The sequence below is a fragment of the Myotis yumanensis genome, unplaced genomic scaffold (assembly GCF_028538775.1).
Source record: "Myotis yumanensis isolate MYYU_CA2020_CCGP unplaced genomic scaffold, mMyoYum1.0.hap1 SCAF_1, whole genome shotgun sequence".
Lineage (NCBI taxonomy): Eukaryota > Metazoa > Chordata > Mammalia > Chiroptera > Vespertilionidae > Myotis > Myotis yumanensis.
The window spans coordinates 49,971,494-49,988,135 of NW_027223752.1; the positions used below are offsets into that span (position 1 = coordinate 49,971,494).

The following is a 16,642-nucleotide window of genomic DNA, read 5'->3' on the forward strand; positions in this document are numbered from 1 at the left end:
AACTTCCTACATAAAGACACTAGAAAAATACAGAAGTTTGTAAACATGACCCTGAAGCCCAGAAGTCTCTTTTGAATCAATATATTAAAGAACATTGTAAATTTTTTGGAATTTGTGTGTAATAGAAATGAGTCAAGAGAATATAAAGCAAAAATTCCTTTATAGGGCCTATAAAGAAAGGCATTCCCTAACCATTTTTACTTGTATATGTTTTTTAAAATATGTTTTTATTGATTTTAGAGAGAGAAGAAGGGAGAAGGATAGAGAGATAGAAACATCAATGAGAGAGAAACATCGATTGGCTGCCTTCTGCATGTCCCCTTACTGTGGATCAAGCCTGCAACCCAAGCATGTGCCCTGACCAGGAATTAAACTGGTGACCTCTTGGTTTGTGGGTCGATCTTGAACCACTGAGCACACCGGCCAGGCCCTTACCAATTTAGATAAGTGGGAGTTGTGAGAGTACACTGGCTTCAGCAGGATACAACTGTATGTCAGTAAGATAAATTTAAAGAAATGATAAATGATACTAAAAGGGCTACTTTTTTGTCTGTCTAGTTACTAGACAGTAGTCATTAAGGGCACTAACTGTCTCATTTATCTGTTTCCTAGGACCTAGGATAGAGGGACACAGATTAGGCACTTAATAATTATATAGAGAGTGAATGAATAAAAGAAAAAACACATTTTGATTAAAAAAATAGACTCACCAAATGATTCAAAGATGCAAGTTCTTGACCTATTATGAAAAAAACATACATGCAAATAAGATTTAGGTATTATCTGTTGCATGTTAAAGAACCTAAGTAAAAATTTTCATAGTTAATATATAAAAGAGATGCTCAGGCTAAATAGTTTCTGAAAAATAGTCAAATTTTCTGGCACATTACACCATAAAGACATACTATTACTTATTCTAAAAATGATCACAGTTTGCCCTAATAAAAACAATGAAGTGTTGGGTATTAAAACAGCATCTCATAAAATTGTTTTTATTAATTACATTATACTCATAGAATCTCAAAAAGAGTAGAATCTCAACAATCAAGCAAGCATTATAAGTATCTTTAATTTAATACCTTTATCGAGGGAGCAACCAAAGGGCCAGAGAATGAAAGTGTCTGTCTCACAGTGAACCAGGGGCAAAGCCAGAACTACAAATGACTAGGGACAAGTAGAAAGATAAAATCTGAGAATACCTATGGGCTGACAACTGTGGTGCACTTTATAATTTTTGAGCTGGGCAGGTACTTACCTATGAAAAAACTGATATAATCTTTCTTTAGTTTGTCCAAACCAATTTCCAAAAGCATCTGAACTGGAAGAGTCCCACTGAGAGAAACTGTGTCCATGGCTCCATGGTAAGACTGATGAATGAGCTTACTTAGTAAACTGTTACTTCCACTATGGAGCTAGAAATCAAGAAAATTTTATAAAGCCATAAATAAATCCAATAAGCAAAAAAGAAGCAAACTACATTAGCTACAAGCTAAAAATTATAAACTTGCATCTTTAATCTCTTGGTACTATAAACTGTTTGAATAAAAGCCCCCAAGTTACTTTCTAAGGTGCCTTTCCTGCCTCATTTGTTCAAGTCCAAAGCCATTAAGAAGGGCTTAAACTTATTACTCCCAGATGCACTTCCACCAAAGAGAAGGCAGAGCTGGTCCTTTGAAGCTTTATAACTAGGAATTCTCTTCTCCTGGCTAAGTGCTATTGAGCATCTTTGCCCAAATCAAACCTTTTCAACTACACTAAAAACCTGTAGCAGAAAACTCTCTCAATGGTCCATGAACATGCCATAAGGAACTCCTTATTGACTACGATATCCAACATACTAACTTGATCACTTGCAAATTAAAAAGAGCTGCAAACTTACAGATCTGACATATGTTCCAAATGTTAAACAATTAATTTTAAACATGTCTAAAGTATTTTCTCACTACTGTCTTCTTATGATCTCTAATTTTCATCACAATTTTTTGCATTTTCTTTTTTTAAACTATTTTCACTTTGTACTCATTGCACCTGGCAGGGATATACTGGTAAACACTTCACAAAAAAAGTCTCAAGGAAAAAATCCAATGGCCAAGACTACACTGTCTAGAATCACTAATGCCCAATTAATTAGAGTTTGCACGTCTTTGCTCTGGAGTATACATTTGTTCACACTTATGAAAGTTTCAAAGCTTTATAGGTATGAATTAGCTGTGACATTATTTAAAACTAGAGACCCAGTGCATGAAAATTCGTGCACTGGAGGGGGGTCCCTCAGCCCAACCTGCCCCCTCTCACAGTCCGGGAGCCCTCAGGGGATGTCCTACTGACAGCTTAGGCCCGCTCCCCATGGTCTGGCCTCCCGCTGCAGGAGGCAGCCCGGCTGATGACGGAAAGGCATCACCCGCATCACCCCGCTGCTGCTGCTGTCACTGCCGGGCTGCAGCAGCTGCGAGGCCTGAGCCCTGGGCCTCACAGCCGCCAGGGCGCACGGCTGCCTGAGCCCTGGGCCTTGCAGCCGCCTGAGTCCACGGCTGCCGCAAGCCTCAGGCCTCACAGCTGCCTGAGCCCACAGCTGCTGTGAGCCCCAGGCCTCACAGCCGCTGTGGCTTTGTCCGGATGGACGTCTGGAAGACGTCCGCCCTAATTAGCATATTACCCTTTTATTAGTATAGATAATTCCTATTAAATAAGGACTCTTTTTGTTTCTAGCTTTTTACATAATCTCTTCTTGATTGTAAAAGCACAAATTCATTATGGAAAATTCATAAAGTACAGAAATGTATAATGCAGTTAGAAAAACTCACTTGTAACCCTAATACCAAAAGTACTGCTAAAACATTTATTTGCTTCTACGTTTTCCTCTCCAAAATTTACATTCTTTAATACAATAGTGTATATTCTTGTCTTTTTACTGATTATAAGAATTTCTCCATATCTGTCAGCATCATTTTTAGCAACTATTACATGTGCCACATGTGGTTATATTATTATTTACTTAGTCATTTCATTTATAGTGGAAATTTAGGTTACTTACATTTTTTTCTACCATAAATGAAGCTCTAATGACTATTCTAATACATAAAATCTTGATACACATTTCTGTATGAGCTTAGGATGGATCTTAACAAAAGAATTATTGATTCAAAGGGCATGACACATTTGCAGGATCATTATGAACATTGCTTTTAAGAGTGTTCCAAATTGTACCCTCATTAGTATATGAGAATTATCATTCATAGCAATAGTAACAATGACAATATTAGTAGCTTGCAAATACCAAGCACTTACCTATGAGCTAGGTGCTAAGAGCTTTACATGAATTAAATTATTTAATCCTAAAACAACACTATGAGGTAAGTATTATTCCTACTCCTGCTTTACAGATGAGGAAACTGGCACACAGAGAAATAAAGGAATCTGCCCAGCTAGTGAGTCACAGGGCTAGAATTCAAGCTCAGGTAGTATGCTCCAGAGCCTATGTCTTTAACCATCATGTTGAGAAAACATTCAACACACACTACTAAACCTACCCATGGCTGTATGTCACCACGTTGTAGACTCTGAATGATCAATGTGAAACACTTCACCAAGTCTTGATATGAAATCACACCTTGAAAAACAAGTCAGTCTAACATTATGTTCATGGTATTTCTGCAGATGATATACGTCATTAATCTTAAGGACAAAGAGGAAGACAAGAATCTGTATTTTATGGATGGAGGAAGGGGAAAGAAAAAGGCAAAAGACAATGTATTTCTAAAGAAAGAAATTAAACTGCCACAAAATAACACACTTAGTAAAATATTAAGGAATATCTTTTCCTTTCTCTAATAATTATAATTTCACTAAGGTATATGTTTTGATTCATATAAACACAGCTTAAAAACCATCTACCTGATAAATCTTAACAGAAGAAAAGGATATTCTATAAACAGCTTTATATTATTAGTACAATTCTTGAGTAGAATGTGCCAGTGCGTTACTAGAAATGAATTAGTAAAACAGGAACGAAACTTGCACACAAAACTAGTAGAATGTACTGTGTTATTTCCAAAAGACTTAGTTAAAGGTAAGCCTAAGAAGTAACAGGAAAAAAGTTTTATTGTACAATCACGATGAACACCTACTACTACTCATTTTGCACCACAGCTGCTCAGCAAAATCCAGATCGCCCCGTACTGTGAAAAGACACTCGATGGAACGATCAAATGCAGTACTGTCGGGCTTCACTGTCTGAAAAAGAAGTGCCAGAGAATACTGAGTTTAGTTTTTTTTTTATTTTATTTAATTTTTAATATATTTTTATTGATTTCAGAGAGGATGGGAGGGAGGGGGGGAGGGAGGGGAAGAGAGGGGGAGGGAGAGAGAGAGAGAGAGAGAGAGAGAGAGAAACATCAATTATGAGAATCATTGATTGGCCGCCTCCTGCACACCCCACACTGGGAATCGAGCCTGCAACCGGGGTACGTGCCCTGACCAAGAATCAAACCATGACCTGCTGGTTCATAGGTCGAAGCTCAACTACTGAGCCATGCAGCAAAGTTCAGTTTATTTTTTTTTTTCAAAAGTGAAATAGTTTAAGGCCAATAAGCTTTCAAATGCAGCTCTGAGAAAATATAGACCCAAGAACACACACAAAGGAAGATGTGAATGAATTTTCCTACAACTTCATTCACTAATGAAGACACAAACCAATAGTGAAAAACTGAGCCCCTAAAATTGTTTTTATTTTTATTTATTTATTTTTTTTACAGAGAGGAAAGGAGAGGGATAGAGAGTTAGAAGCATCAATGAGAGAGAAACATCGATTAGCTGCCTCCTGCACATTCCCTACTGGGGATGTCTCCAGAACCAAGGTATATGCCCTTGACGGGAATCAAACCTGGGACCCTTCAGTCTGCAGGCCAATGCTCTATCCACTGAGCCAAACCAGTCAGGGTCTAAAATTGTTTTTAAAATGTGATGCCTAAAGACAAGCATTGACTTTCCTTCATGTAAAAATTTTTAATTACATTACTGTTGTCTCCCTTTTCCTATTTGTCAAATGACAACACAATTAGCTTAATTTAATAATATCACATCTGGCATATTAACACGCTGTCTTATATTAATATACTAAAGGTATACCATGTTACAGTATATTAACATATTCATTTCTACTTCTCTACAGTTGAGAATTAATAATACATATGTATTGGTTCTATTTAAAACTATTTATCAGCCCTTAAGGCAGTGGTTCTCAACCTTCTGGCCCTTTAAATACAGTTCCTCATGTTGTGACCCAACCATAAAATTATTTTCACTGCTACTTCATAACTGTAATGTTGCTACTGTTATGAATCGTAATGTAAATATCTGATATTAGGCGACCCCTGTGAAAGGGTCGTTCAACCCCCAAAGGGGTCGCGACCCACAGGTTGAGAACCGCTGCCTTAAGGAAAACAATGCTGACATTAAAGACCAAAACAAGGCTACCTTCAAAACACTGCCCATGCTGTATGTACCAGATCCATTTGACATGGATGGTACAGCATGAAAGATAATACAACCACATTTAAAAGCTATTTCTGTATACATTTCTTTTTTGTTCTTGAATATGTATTTTTTGCTGAAAAATATCCTATCTAATAAAAGAGAAACATGGTAATTAGCTGTACAGCCGCTACCCTTCCCATTGGCTAATCAGGGAGATATGCAAATTAACTGCCAGCCAAGATGGCGGCCGGCAGCCAGGCAGCTTAAAGCTAACAGGAGGTTTGCTTGCTTCAGTGACAGAGGACTCCAACGTTCCCCGCCTGCCGCTGCCAGCCTCTGAGCTTGCAGTATGAAACATTGTAACAAATATAGAAGCTAAACAAAACCGCAGTAACCTGTTTTCAGTCAGCCGGGATCTCAGAGCTGGAGTCGCAACAAAGTTTCAAATACAGAAGGTAAACAAAGGCCAGAAACCTGCTTGCAGCAGCCGAGCCTCAGAGAGAAAGCCGGCTCTCAGCTCCAGTGACAGCCATAGCAGGTAAATAAATGCCAGAATAAAAAAAAAAAAGAAAAAAAGGAGAGATTTGGAGCTTCAGTCGCCCGCCAGCCTGAAAACAGCCTTCAGCCCCTCACCCAGACTGGCCAGGCACCCCAGTGGGGACCCCCACCCTGAAGCAACAAGATGGCGGCTAATTTGCATACTGAAGGCAGGCGGCAGCAGGCAAGGCTGTCTGCGGTCTGGGACCCGGATCTGAGACCCTGCCGGGCAGGGGGCAGTGCTTGAGGCTGTCCGCAGTCTGGGACCTGGATCCATGTCCTCGCGAGTGGGGCGGCAGTGCTTGAGGCTGTCCGTGGTCCCAGGACCCGGATCTGTGACCTGGTGGGCAGGGGGGCAGCACGGGAGGCTGTCTGCAGTCCGGGACCCGAATCTGTGACCCTGCTGGGTGGGGGTCAGTGCTTGGGGCTGTCCACGGGACCAAGACACGGATCTGTGACCCTGCCAGGCGGGGGGCAGCGCTTGAGGCTGTGCATGGTTCCGGGACTGGGATCCGTGACCCTTCACGGAGGGGAGGCAGCCATCAGCGCCCAGGAGTGACTGCGCAAGATCCGCCTCCTGGCCCAGAAGGTGCAGGATCGCAGGGACAGCCACCGTGGCGGGCCACACTGACGTCCGCCTGGCTGCACCACGGGGGTTTGTGGATCTGCAAAGCCAGAGGCCTCGGGTGTGCACATACCCCGCTGGCGTGTGAACATCCCCCAGCACACTGTCACCCTCCCACGCCGGCAACAGTTGCAAACCAAGGCTTGCACAAGTTCCTCCCGCCTCTCCACCGCACTTCCATCAACCCGGCATGCCTAACACCCCCACAGGATGTGCACACATCCCCTCTGATGCGCTCACGTCCTTTGGAGAGTGTCTGGGTGTTCTGGGTGCTGAGAGTGGGCGCCTGTGAGATGACAGTGAGAGGGCGGAGTGGTGATGCCCTGTTCCCACGGAGGCCAGTGCAGCTGCAAGATCACCTCTGGGGGGTTAATGCAGGTGCTGAGGCAGGAGCAAGTGCAGACAGACACACCTGGTGGGCGCGGGCGGCCCTCTCTGAGGTGCCTTCGGTCAGCGTTCAAGATCAAGAGCCCAGAGGCAGAGAGGAATTCCGTCCTCTCAGTGAAACAGTGGGATAGTCGGGGCGACTGTAGAGGAGGAATGTGCACTTTGGGTGCCAGCACCCATGAGCGAAGGCTGCCCTGACTGAGCCTTGCTTGCTTGGGGCCTAGCGCACTCCTGCTGGGCAACGGGTGACAGGACGTGCTTTTCCGAATTAATGAGAGAAAACATTGATTCTCTTGCTGCCCACGAAGGTGGAAAGTGAAGTGGGGAGACATGTGGGGAATGAGCAAGGTTCCCTGTCTGGGGGTTCCAAGTCTGCTGTTGGTTTCTTTCACCACTGACTAGAGATATACAGGGTGTCCCCCCAAAATGTATACACACTTTGAATACCTACTAATTCCAATGGTTTTAAGCATAAGAAAGGAACAACAATGGGGCTCTTATCTGTTAAAAGTGTGGGCACAAACAAGTAGTTGGACATTCCCTGAGGGATCTCAGATTGGAGAGGGTGAAGGCCAGACTGAGGGGCCCCTTCGCCCCCCACCCCCACCCCAGTGCACGAATTTCATGCACCGGGCTATTAGTCATTAATAAATTAACATACAATATGTACAAACACATGAGTAAATAATGTAATGACAAAGGACTATTTTTGTGGAAAGTGTTTTTTAAAAAATATTTAGATTTCAGTGAGTGTACAATGTAAATGCTATCACTTACCTCTGTGTCTTTTTTTGTAGAATCACCAAATCCATCCAGCTTATTTAAGTCTAGAAAGTGGCAAAAGCTTATTAATTCTGGATTTTATTTTTCTGCTTTCAAAATTATTTCCATCCTAATCCTATTTTCAAATGACAAATGAGGACAATAAAAGCATAACTGGGGATTTTAGCAAATTACTTAACTCTCCAATGGAAGTCATAATAGATAACCCCTGGGTAGGGGTGTGAGGATGAACTGAGGTACAGTGAAAGCTCCAACACATAATGCTGGGCATCTGGTAGGTGCTCGAGGTTACTGTTGCACCCCTCTTCTACTACAATCTCAAATATGGTTATGGTATATTAATTTTAAATTAAATCTTATTCTTAAAATTACTTAGGCTGTTACCATTAGCAATTCAGAATGAAAGCCATCCTTTGACCGTGACAGACTTCATAGTTTACTAGTATATATCCCAACCAAAAAGAATACCAAGCCTAAAAAGACAACTTCATTTAAAAATAGCAAATATAAATTCCCAATTAAGAAAAATAAACAATGTAGAAGTGTGAATTAGGAAAACAAACACCATTTAGAAACTCCTGCACAAGTTCAACAGCAGATTTTGCTTCCAGAGGTGCAGGCCATTCGGTTACACCAGTCCTCAAACCAATAGCCAAAACCTATAGGGGATTTAAAAACCCAAAAGCTTATTAGCAGAAAGCACAGTTTAATCAATAAGAATATATTTAATAATATTGTTATTTCTTGAGTATTTACTCACATGCCAGGACTGTCCTAGTGTTTCATATGTAGTATGTTATTTAATCCTCACAAAATCTCTACAAGGCAGATATTACTATCTACCTTCATTTTACTAAGAAGAGGCTAAGATAACCTGCTTACGGTCATACAATTAGTAACTGATAGTACCAGGACATACACCCAAAGATGGTGTTCTGAACTATGATGCCATGTGTATAAATGCTACAGGATTCAAGACTGATGAGCCTGCCCTAAAGATGCTTGTAATTTTGGTTAAGGACTAGTAATACAGATGAAATAATTGGGAACAACAAATGTAAAAATTGGAAATTTACATAAAAATAATATAGGCCCTGGCCGGGTTGCTCAGTTGGTTAGAGCGTCATCCCAATATGTTAAGGTTGAAGGTTCAATCCCCAGTGAGGATACATATAAAAATCAACCAATGAATGCATAAATAAGTGGAACAATAAACTGATGTTTCTTTCTCTCAAATCTATTTTTAAAAATTAATAAAATAATCTCTATATATAAAAGACTAATATGCAAAGTGTCCCCTCGGGAGTTCGACTGAGAGACTGGGAGTTTAATAGCTCGCTATGACATGTGCTGACCACCAGGGGGCGGCGCGGAATGAAGAAAGGCCCCAGCCGGCAGCTGGCGGCCAAGGGAAAGGAGGCCCTGATTGGCCTTGATCGTGGGCCAGGCCTAGGGACCCTACCTGTGCACAAATTTCGTGCACCAGGCCTCTAGTCTATATATATAATAGCCTAAGTGACCATTACAGCAGAATGACCAGAACGATCGTTCGCTATGATGCGCACTGACCACCAGGGGGCAGATACTCAATGCAGAAGCTGTCTCCTGGTGGTCAGTGTGCTCCCACAGGGGGAGCACCGCTCAGCCAGTTGGGTTCACGGCTGGCGAGCACGGCTGTGGCGGCGGGAGCCTCTCCCGTCTCTGTAGCAGCACTACTGAGCAGCGGCAGCAGGCGGGATGAGTGCAAGCAGCATAGCGCCTGGCCCTGGTTTGGGCTCCTCCCCGGCCACTTGCCGCTTGGCCACTGCTGCATCCCCCAAGGGGTCCTGGACTGTGAGAGGGCACAGGCTGGGCTGAGGGAACCTCCCCCTGTGCACAAATTTCATGCACCAGACCTCTAGTAATAATATAAATGCATGTGCCTATACATACAATAATTTAAACTGGAGAAAGGAGGTCAAGATATCCTGGAATAGCCAGGGGAACAATGTGAAACCTCAACTCAACTCCAATCCAAATGTGAGAACTGTCGGCTACAGAGCAGGGAAGGAGATGAAGAGGGTGGGGTGATTCCAACCAGTGGAGTATAACACCTAGAGGACACTAGACGATTACAAGGAATGGGGGCTACACAGGAATAGTGATGTTAAAACTTAAAAAGATTTTTTATTTCACATGGAAGACCACACCCCCTGTTGATTTTTTGGCAAGAAAATGACATGATCAAGTAGTTAGGAATTCCTCCATCAGAAATACCTAGGATTTTAAGGAAAAGAGAAAATACAGTATTTCTCAACAAAAGTGATCTCACCCTCTACCCCCAGGGGATACTTGAAAAAATGTGCAGATAAGTTTTGGTGTCACAATATCTGGGGGTACAGGAGCATTTAATTTGGTAGAGGCCAAGGATGCTAAACATTTTGCAACATGTACAAAGTCCCAAACCACAAAGCATGGTCCTGCCCAAAATGCTGAAATGCTGATAGTGTTCCTGTTGAGAAACAATAAATGATCATTAGAGTGGACCAAGAGGGAGATAAGAGCTTTAACTAAGATGGGCACAGTGAGAGAAACTTCGAAGGAAGAAAAGAACACTATATTTCAGAGAGAGAGGAGATAGGTAGGTAGGTAGGTAGGTAGGTATAGAGGTATATACGTGGAATAAAACAAAAGAAAAAAATCCTACCCGTTTATAAAAATACAGAGGACTAAACTTGGAGAGACTATGTCCCTGTGCATATGTAAGATTCTGTTAATTTAAGGGAGATTACAACAAAGCATGGACTTTCCTTTTTTTTTTAATTTTAGAGAGAGGGAGAGAAACATCAATTTGTTGTTCTACTTATTTATGCATTCATCGGTTGATTTTTTCAAATGTGTTTTTATTGATTTTAAGAGAGAGAGAGAGAGAAAGAGAGAGAAACATCCATCTATTGCCTCTGGTATGCACCATGACTGGGACTGAACCTGCAACCCAGGCATGTGCCCCAATAGGGAATCTAACCGGTGGGTGACCTTCCAGTGCATGGGACAACACTCAACCAATTGAGCCACACTGGCCAGAGTCATTGGTTGATTTTTGTATGTGCCCTCACTGGGGATCAAATAAAACTTGGCATATTGGGATGACGCTCTAACCAACTGAACTGCCTGGTCAGGGCCACAAAGCATGGACTTTCAAGTTAGACAGACATGTATTTGAATGAGTTTTGAACCAGCTCTCCCACTTACCAGTTGCTGATGCCTTAGGCAAAATAACTAAACCATCTAGCACCACATGTTTGGCACACAGTAGAGTGGCAGCTTCCAGCTGTGGTAGTAAGTGGTGGTGGTAGAAACAGTTCTTACTAAAGTAAAACACAGCTGACCAGTGAACAATATGGGTTTGAACTGCACGGATCCACTTATATGCAGATTCCGCCCCCCCCCCCCGCCATAAATACAGTAAAAGTATATTTTCTTCCTTATGATTTTCTAAAAATTTTCTTTTCTCTAGCTTACTTTATTATAAAAATATAGTATAATATATATATAACATAAAAAATATGTGTTAATCAACAGTTTATGTTATCAGTAAGGCTTCCAGGCAACAGAAGGCTATTAGCAGTTAAGTTTTGCGGGAGTAAAAAGTTATACATGAATTGCTAACCATGTAGGGGGTATGTGCCCCTAACCCCCACATTGTTCAAGGGTCAAGAGAAATGAAGGAATGGTGGGATCATATACAGGTTTCTAGTCTGAAGATCTAGTCTGGAGAAGATTTCATGTTTCATTTTGGATATACTGTACTGAGTTTGAGGCCACAGCTCTGTACTCAAGTTAGAAATAATTTGGTGGAAGTAGGAAAGATGGGGATTAGAATCAGCTTAAAGAAGGGATCTGGCCCTGGCTGGGTGGCTCAGTTGATTAGAGCATCATCCTGTACACCAAAAGGTTGTGGGTTCAATTCCTGGTCAGGGCACATACCTTGGTTGTGGGTTTGATCCCTGATCAAGGCATGCATGAGAGGCTACTGATCGATGTTTCTCTCTTTCTTCCTCTCTCTCTAAAAATTAATAAAACATTCTCGGGTGAGGATTAAAAAGAAAAAGGGAAAGAAAGGATCTGGAGTTCCCTCATAAAGGCATTAGTCTAATCACTGAATGTGTAAGCTCTCTGCCAGGTGGACAGAGAAGGGCAGAGAGACGTAAGGGTAGAAGTATGATGGCAGCCCACAGTAATGATCTGTGGAAGAGGAGCTTTTAAGAAGAAAAGTGAGACAGGTAGAAAAAGTACCAAGTTTTACACAAAAATAATATGAAGGAAATGTATTAGAATGTTTGGTACTACACTAGATGTTGAAGGTACAGCAGGGAACCTGGCACTGAAGTCCAGTAAGGAAGAGAGATAAGTAAGCAAATCACTGTGATTGATAATCACTCTAACAAGAGGTGTGTGTTGAGTTCTATAACAGCACAAAGCACAGGTACCATAAGCCATTCTGAGAGGTCAGTGCAATCATCCTAAGCAAAAGATGTCACAGAGAGCTCACCCAGAAAAGAGGAGGAAGGGCATACCAGATCAACACACACACACACCAGAAAGTGACAAAGGGTGATAGGATCAAGCTACTACAAGCAGGGAACTCAATATAGCGAGGGTTGGGGGTTCAGTGGGAGCGAAAGTAGGGTGTTAGAGTAAGCTAAAGAAATAAGTAGGCACCAATAGGATCATGAAAAGATACTAAATTTCATTAGCCATCAGGGCAATGCTACATAACAAGATACTACTTCATCTCCACTAGGATGACTATGAACAAAAACAAAAGCAGAAAATATCAAAGTGTTGGCAAGGATATGGAGAAATTGAGCCCTCATACACTGCTGGTAGGAATGTAAAGTGGTGCAGCCACTTTGGAAAATAGTTTGGCAATTCCTCAAAAGATCAGAGTTACCACATGACATAGCAATTCCACCCAAGAGACGTGAAAAGATATGTCACACAAAAACATGTACGCGACTATTCATGGCAGCATTACTCAGAATAATAAAAAAGTAGAAACAACTAAAATGTTCATCAGCTGATAAATGGATAAACAAAATGTGGTATATTTATACAATGGAATGCTATTCAACAATAAAAAGGAACAAAGTACTACAGAAAGTACATTAGTGGTTGCTAGGGGCTGATGGGGGTGAGAGGTGACTGCTAAATGGGTATAGGGTTTCTTTTGGGAGTGATGAAAATGATCTAAAATTAAAGATGGTCATGGCTGTACAACTCTATAAGTATGTTAAAAACCACTAAACAAGTGAATTTTATGAAATGTAACTTATATCTCAAAAAAGCTGCTAGAAAAAAGAAAAAGGTAGAGCAGTGACTGGATATAACTGACTTTGTATGCCAGGCTAAAACACTTGGAATTTCTACTGCATTAAAATGAGGCACCCCCTTGAGATTCAATTTGTAGAGTGGAGCTAAAATTACTGAAACAAAATTCTTGAAACACATGCTCATTATTCTTTAGCATCAATCAAAACCCAAGTTATTAACAAGCAGATTATATATGCATTTGAAATAAATTGGCATCTAACCCACCTGGAAAGAGAGAAATCCATCATATAAATAAAAACCAAACACTCCAGTAAAAAAGGCAGAAGAATGGTAGCTATTAATTATCTAACTAATGCTCTCTTTAAATGTAAGAACCACTACCACATAGTACTAGTAAAATTAAGCTGCCCAAATTGCCAAGAGTATCTAATGCATATATAACATTTGGAACAATTTTTGAAGAACACAAAACTAAATAACAATGATATTAACAAATATTCTTATGAAAACATGAGATTTAATGCAAGTAACAAATTCCAGAAGGATACTCACAAGGAGAAATTTCAGTTCTCTGTGAAGATGATTCAAAGGACTTCTGGGATCTCCTGATTCCACTTTAATATTCTAAAAAGTTCTCAAAGTCAGTTTTCACTGGTAATCCCATCTTTTTGGCATAAGGGTCAGAGTTACTTGCATTTCAAACTACCCACACATTAAAAAACATATTTTATAAAGCACTAATATATTGAAAAAGTAGCGCAAAACTTCATCTCAGAGATACCACAGATCCTGCCCATCCTGATATAGTAACTTAAATTCAGGCCATCACACTCCATTTCTATACCACAATTGTACCTACATGGAACTAACTGTTCTTACACGCTCTCCTGCTCTCTCCTACTGAATTTCCAAAGGACAAGTAGGAGAAATATAAATACAGCTCAAGACTCAATGATAAACTTAGCATTACTACACACCAAAAATAACCCAGCCTCCCCAATATATATGCTCCTTAGAAACAAACTAACTAAACCAGTAAGTATGCTGTCTTACCTGGAGGGAAGGTTTTACAACTCCACCATATTATTTAAAAAGGGGGGGGATTAAAAAATTCTGTTGTATGTAAATTTCTATTGAAGGAAAAGCATTTAAGAATATGATTATCCATAATCCCACCACCCTGCGGAATCACTATTAACCCTACCCAGGCTTCTGTGTACACATTTTTTAAAAACATAGTTGAGATTCTACTAAATGTTCAATTTTGTACTTTTCTGCTTTTGTCTGCTTAATAAGCATTTCCTGTTATTATTAAAGACACTTTAAAGATTTTTAAAGAATGTGTAATATTTCATCATGGAAATCTATTTTAGTGATTATCCTACTTGTTTTGAATATTTTGGAAACACAGCTATATCACTGCAAATAGTTTTGTACATATATTTTTGTTAGCAATTCTAATTAACTTCCTAAGACAGATTCGTAGAAATGTTAAAAGGTGAAAGGCTTAGTAATATAATAATTCTTGATGTATTGCCAATACATGCACTCTCTATTTTAAGACTAGCAGATGACAGGGATTTAAAGTACAGCATAGGGAACACAGTCAATAATATTGTAATAACTGTGTATGGTGCCAGGTAGGTATTAGACTTACCAGGGGGATCTCTTCGTAAGTTATATAAATGTCTAACCACTATGCTGTACACCTGAAATTAATATAATTTAAATGGCAGCTATAATGAAAAAAAAAAAACTATAAAAAGGATAGCAGAGATGACGTCACTTTGATAATTTCACTTGAGTCCCAACTCAAGAGACTATTAATCACTGGAAAATCTTAAGTTATATACTTCCAGTGCTGTGAGCAATTGATAGATCAGATCACCTGTAAAACCTCCACTGGCTTCTCTAGCTACTTCAGGGGTAAGCTGTCAGAGCTCAGGGAGGGAAGGGGCCAGGGGTGGGACAGGAGGCATGCAACCCCAGCAACAAGCAAGTTAAAAGTAAACCCACACTGAGTAAACGCAACAGAAAACAGGGCTTACTCCTACCAGAGTTGCAGTTGAAGAGAGTGGAGGGATTTGAAGAATCTCATCCACAGGACTCCAGGAAATATCCAAAGTAATCGTAGTTTGTGATGTGGGGACTGTATCATCCAAGGCAGTGGACTTCAAGAGCTCATACTGGGCAAAGCCCCTGGCTGTAACCTGAAAAGAGGGCATCCAGCACACCAGCAGCTATGCTTTCACATGACCAAAGGCCATTTTCAAAACTACCTTGATTCTTTCCTCAAAAGAAGAAAAAGTAGCATACTTTATCCCAAATGGAAAAATAAGACAATTATTCTTAATCACAAAGATTAGCTAAAAGGCAGGAGGGCATATATTTTAATTTCAGTCATTAGCTGATAGGAAAATAAATACAAACATTTTGATACTACAGAAAAATATGTAGTCATATTAGGAGTGAAAGGCAGGTGAATACAGTTAGAAGAAAATAATATGAGAAGAGAAATACTTACAGCAGACAATTGATGTCTTTTCTTATGTGAATTTTTTAAGTCTTCAAGATTTATAGAATAATTTTTATCAGCTATGGGACATGAAAAAAAACATTTAAATATACAATTCAAAATTACATCTTAATGCTAGAAAACTCAAATTCTGAGGGTACCATAGTTTAACACTAATAATAGCTGAAGTTTTAAATCACAGTTGAATGGGATGTTTATAAAAGAATGAAAGTGGAACAAAGCTCAATACTATCATCAAAAATATAACTGTATGCCTACTATGAAACTGGAATTATATTGTCATTATATTCAATTTTTGATCCTCTAATGAAAATTCCAAAAAATATACCCATACAAATAAAATGAAACACAAACAAAACAGCTATAAACTCCTATCCAGACTTTTGGAGATCTGTTTCTGGAATATCACCTACATGCTGCAAGTTATACAGTAGACTAGATTCCTGGCGGCTAACATGAATTCCATTGTGTGCACTTCCCTTGTAACAATATACACTTTCAGTAAAACCACAAAACAGTAACTATCAAATAAACATATATACACACACCCATAAAAGTAGTAAGAGCCAGCTCTTACCTTTACAATTGACCGCATATAAGACAATTCCTGTGATGCTGTTACTTGTTGTGATAAGCTCAGCTCCTAGCCAACAGGTCCCTTCAGGATCTGAACTGTCACACCTTACCCAAAGGGGAGGAAGGGCAGTAACTGGCCGATTAATCTTTATGTGGGTCATATTAGGATTGTGAGCCATGGTGTAAAGTCCAATTAACTGCCTTGAAAATAAGAATAGAAAGAATAAATTATAGTTAGAGATTGCCATTCAGTCAAGAATTTTCTTTTCCAAAGATATCATGAAGTGTCTCCCAGAAACAAAAATCTGAAAAATGCACATAAATATTTCACCCAATGTAGAAGTGAGAGATGAGCACACAAGGCAGATCAAGACTCACGCATCAAAAAATGACAATGACAGGTTGAGAGC

At 40.1% G+C, this 16,642-nt stretch overlaps 1 protein-coding gene across 3 annotated transcripts in view; it reads right to left on the bottom strand.

Annotated features, from left to right (window-relative positions):
* ZWILCH (zwilch kinetochore protein) overlaps positions 1 to 16,642 on the bottom strand; it is a 38,255-nt gene that overhangs the window by 11,120 nt on the left and 10,493 nt on the right. For all 3 annotated transcript variants that reach the window (XM_070404018.1, XM_070404008.1, XM_070404028.1), the window contains 10 exons: positions 16,234 to 16,433; positions 15,645 to 15,715; positions 15,175 to 15,330; positions 13,673 to 13,744; positions 8,373 to 8,466; positions 7,802 to 7,851; positions 4,128 to 4,233; positions 3,531 to 3,610; positions 1,256 to 1,412; positions 711 to 739 (listed from right to left, as the gene is read on the bottom strand). In XM_070404018.1, coding sequence (XP_070260119.1) covers positions 711 to 739; positions 1,256 to 1,412; positions 3,531 to 3,610; positions 4,128 to 4,233; positions 7,802 to 7,851; positions 8,373 to 8,466; positions 13,673 to 13,744; positions 15,175 to 15,330; positions 15,645 to 15,715; positions 16,234 to 16,433 — 1,015 coding nt within the window. The remainder of the gene's footprint in view (positions 1 to 710; positions 740 to 1,255; positions 1,413 to 3,530; positions 3,611 to 4,127; positions 4,234 to 7,801; positions 7,852 to 8,372; positions 8,467 to 13,672; positions 13,745 to 15,174; positions 15,331 to 15,644; positions 15,716 to 16,233; positions 16,434 to 16,642) is intronic.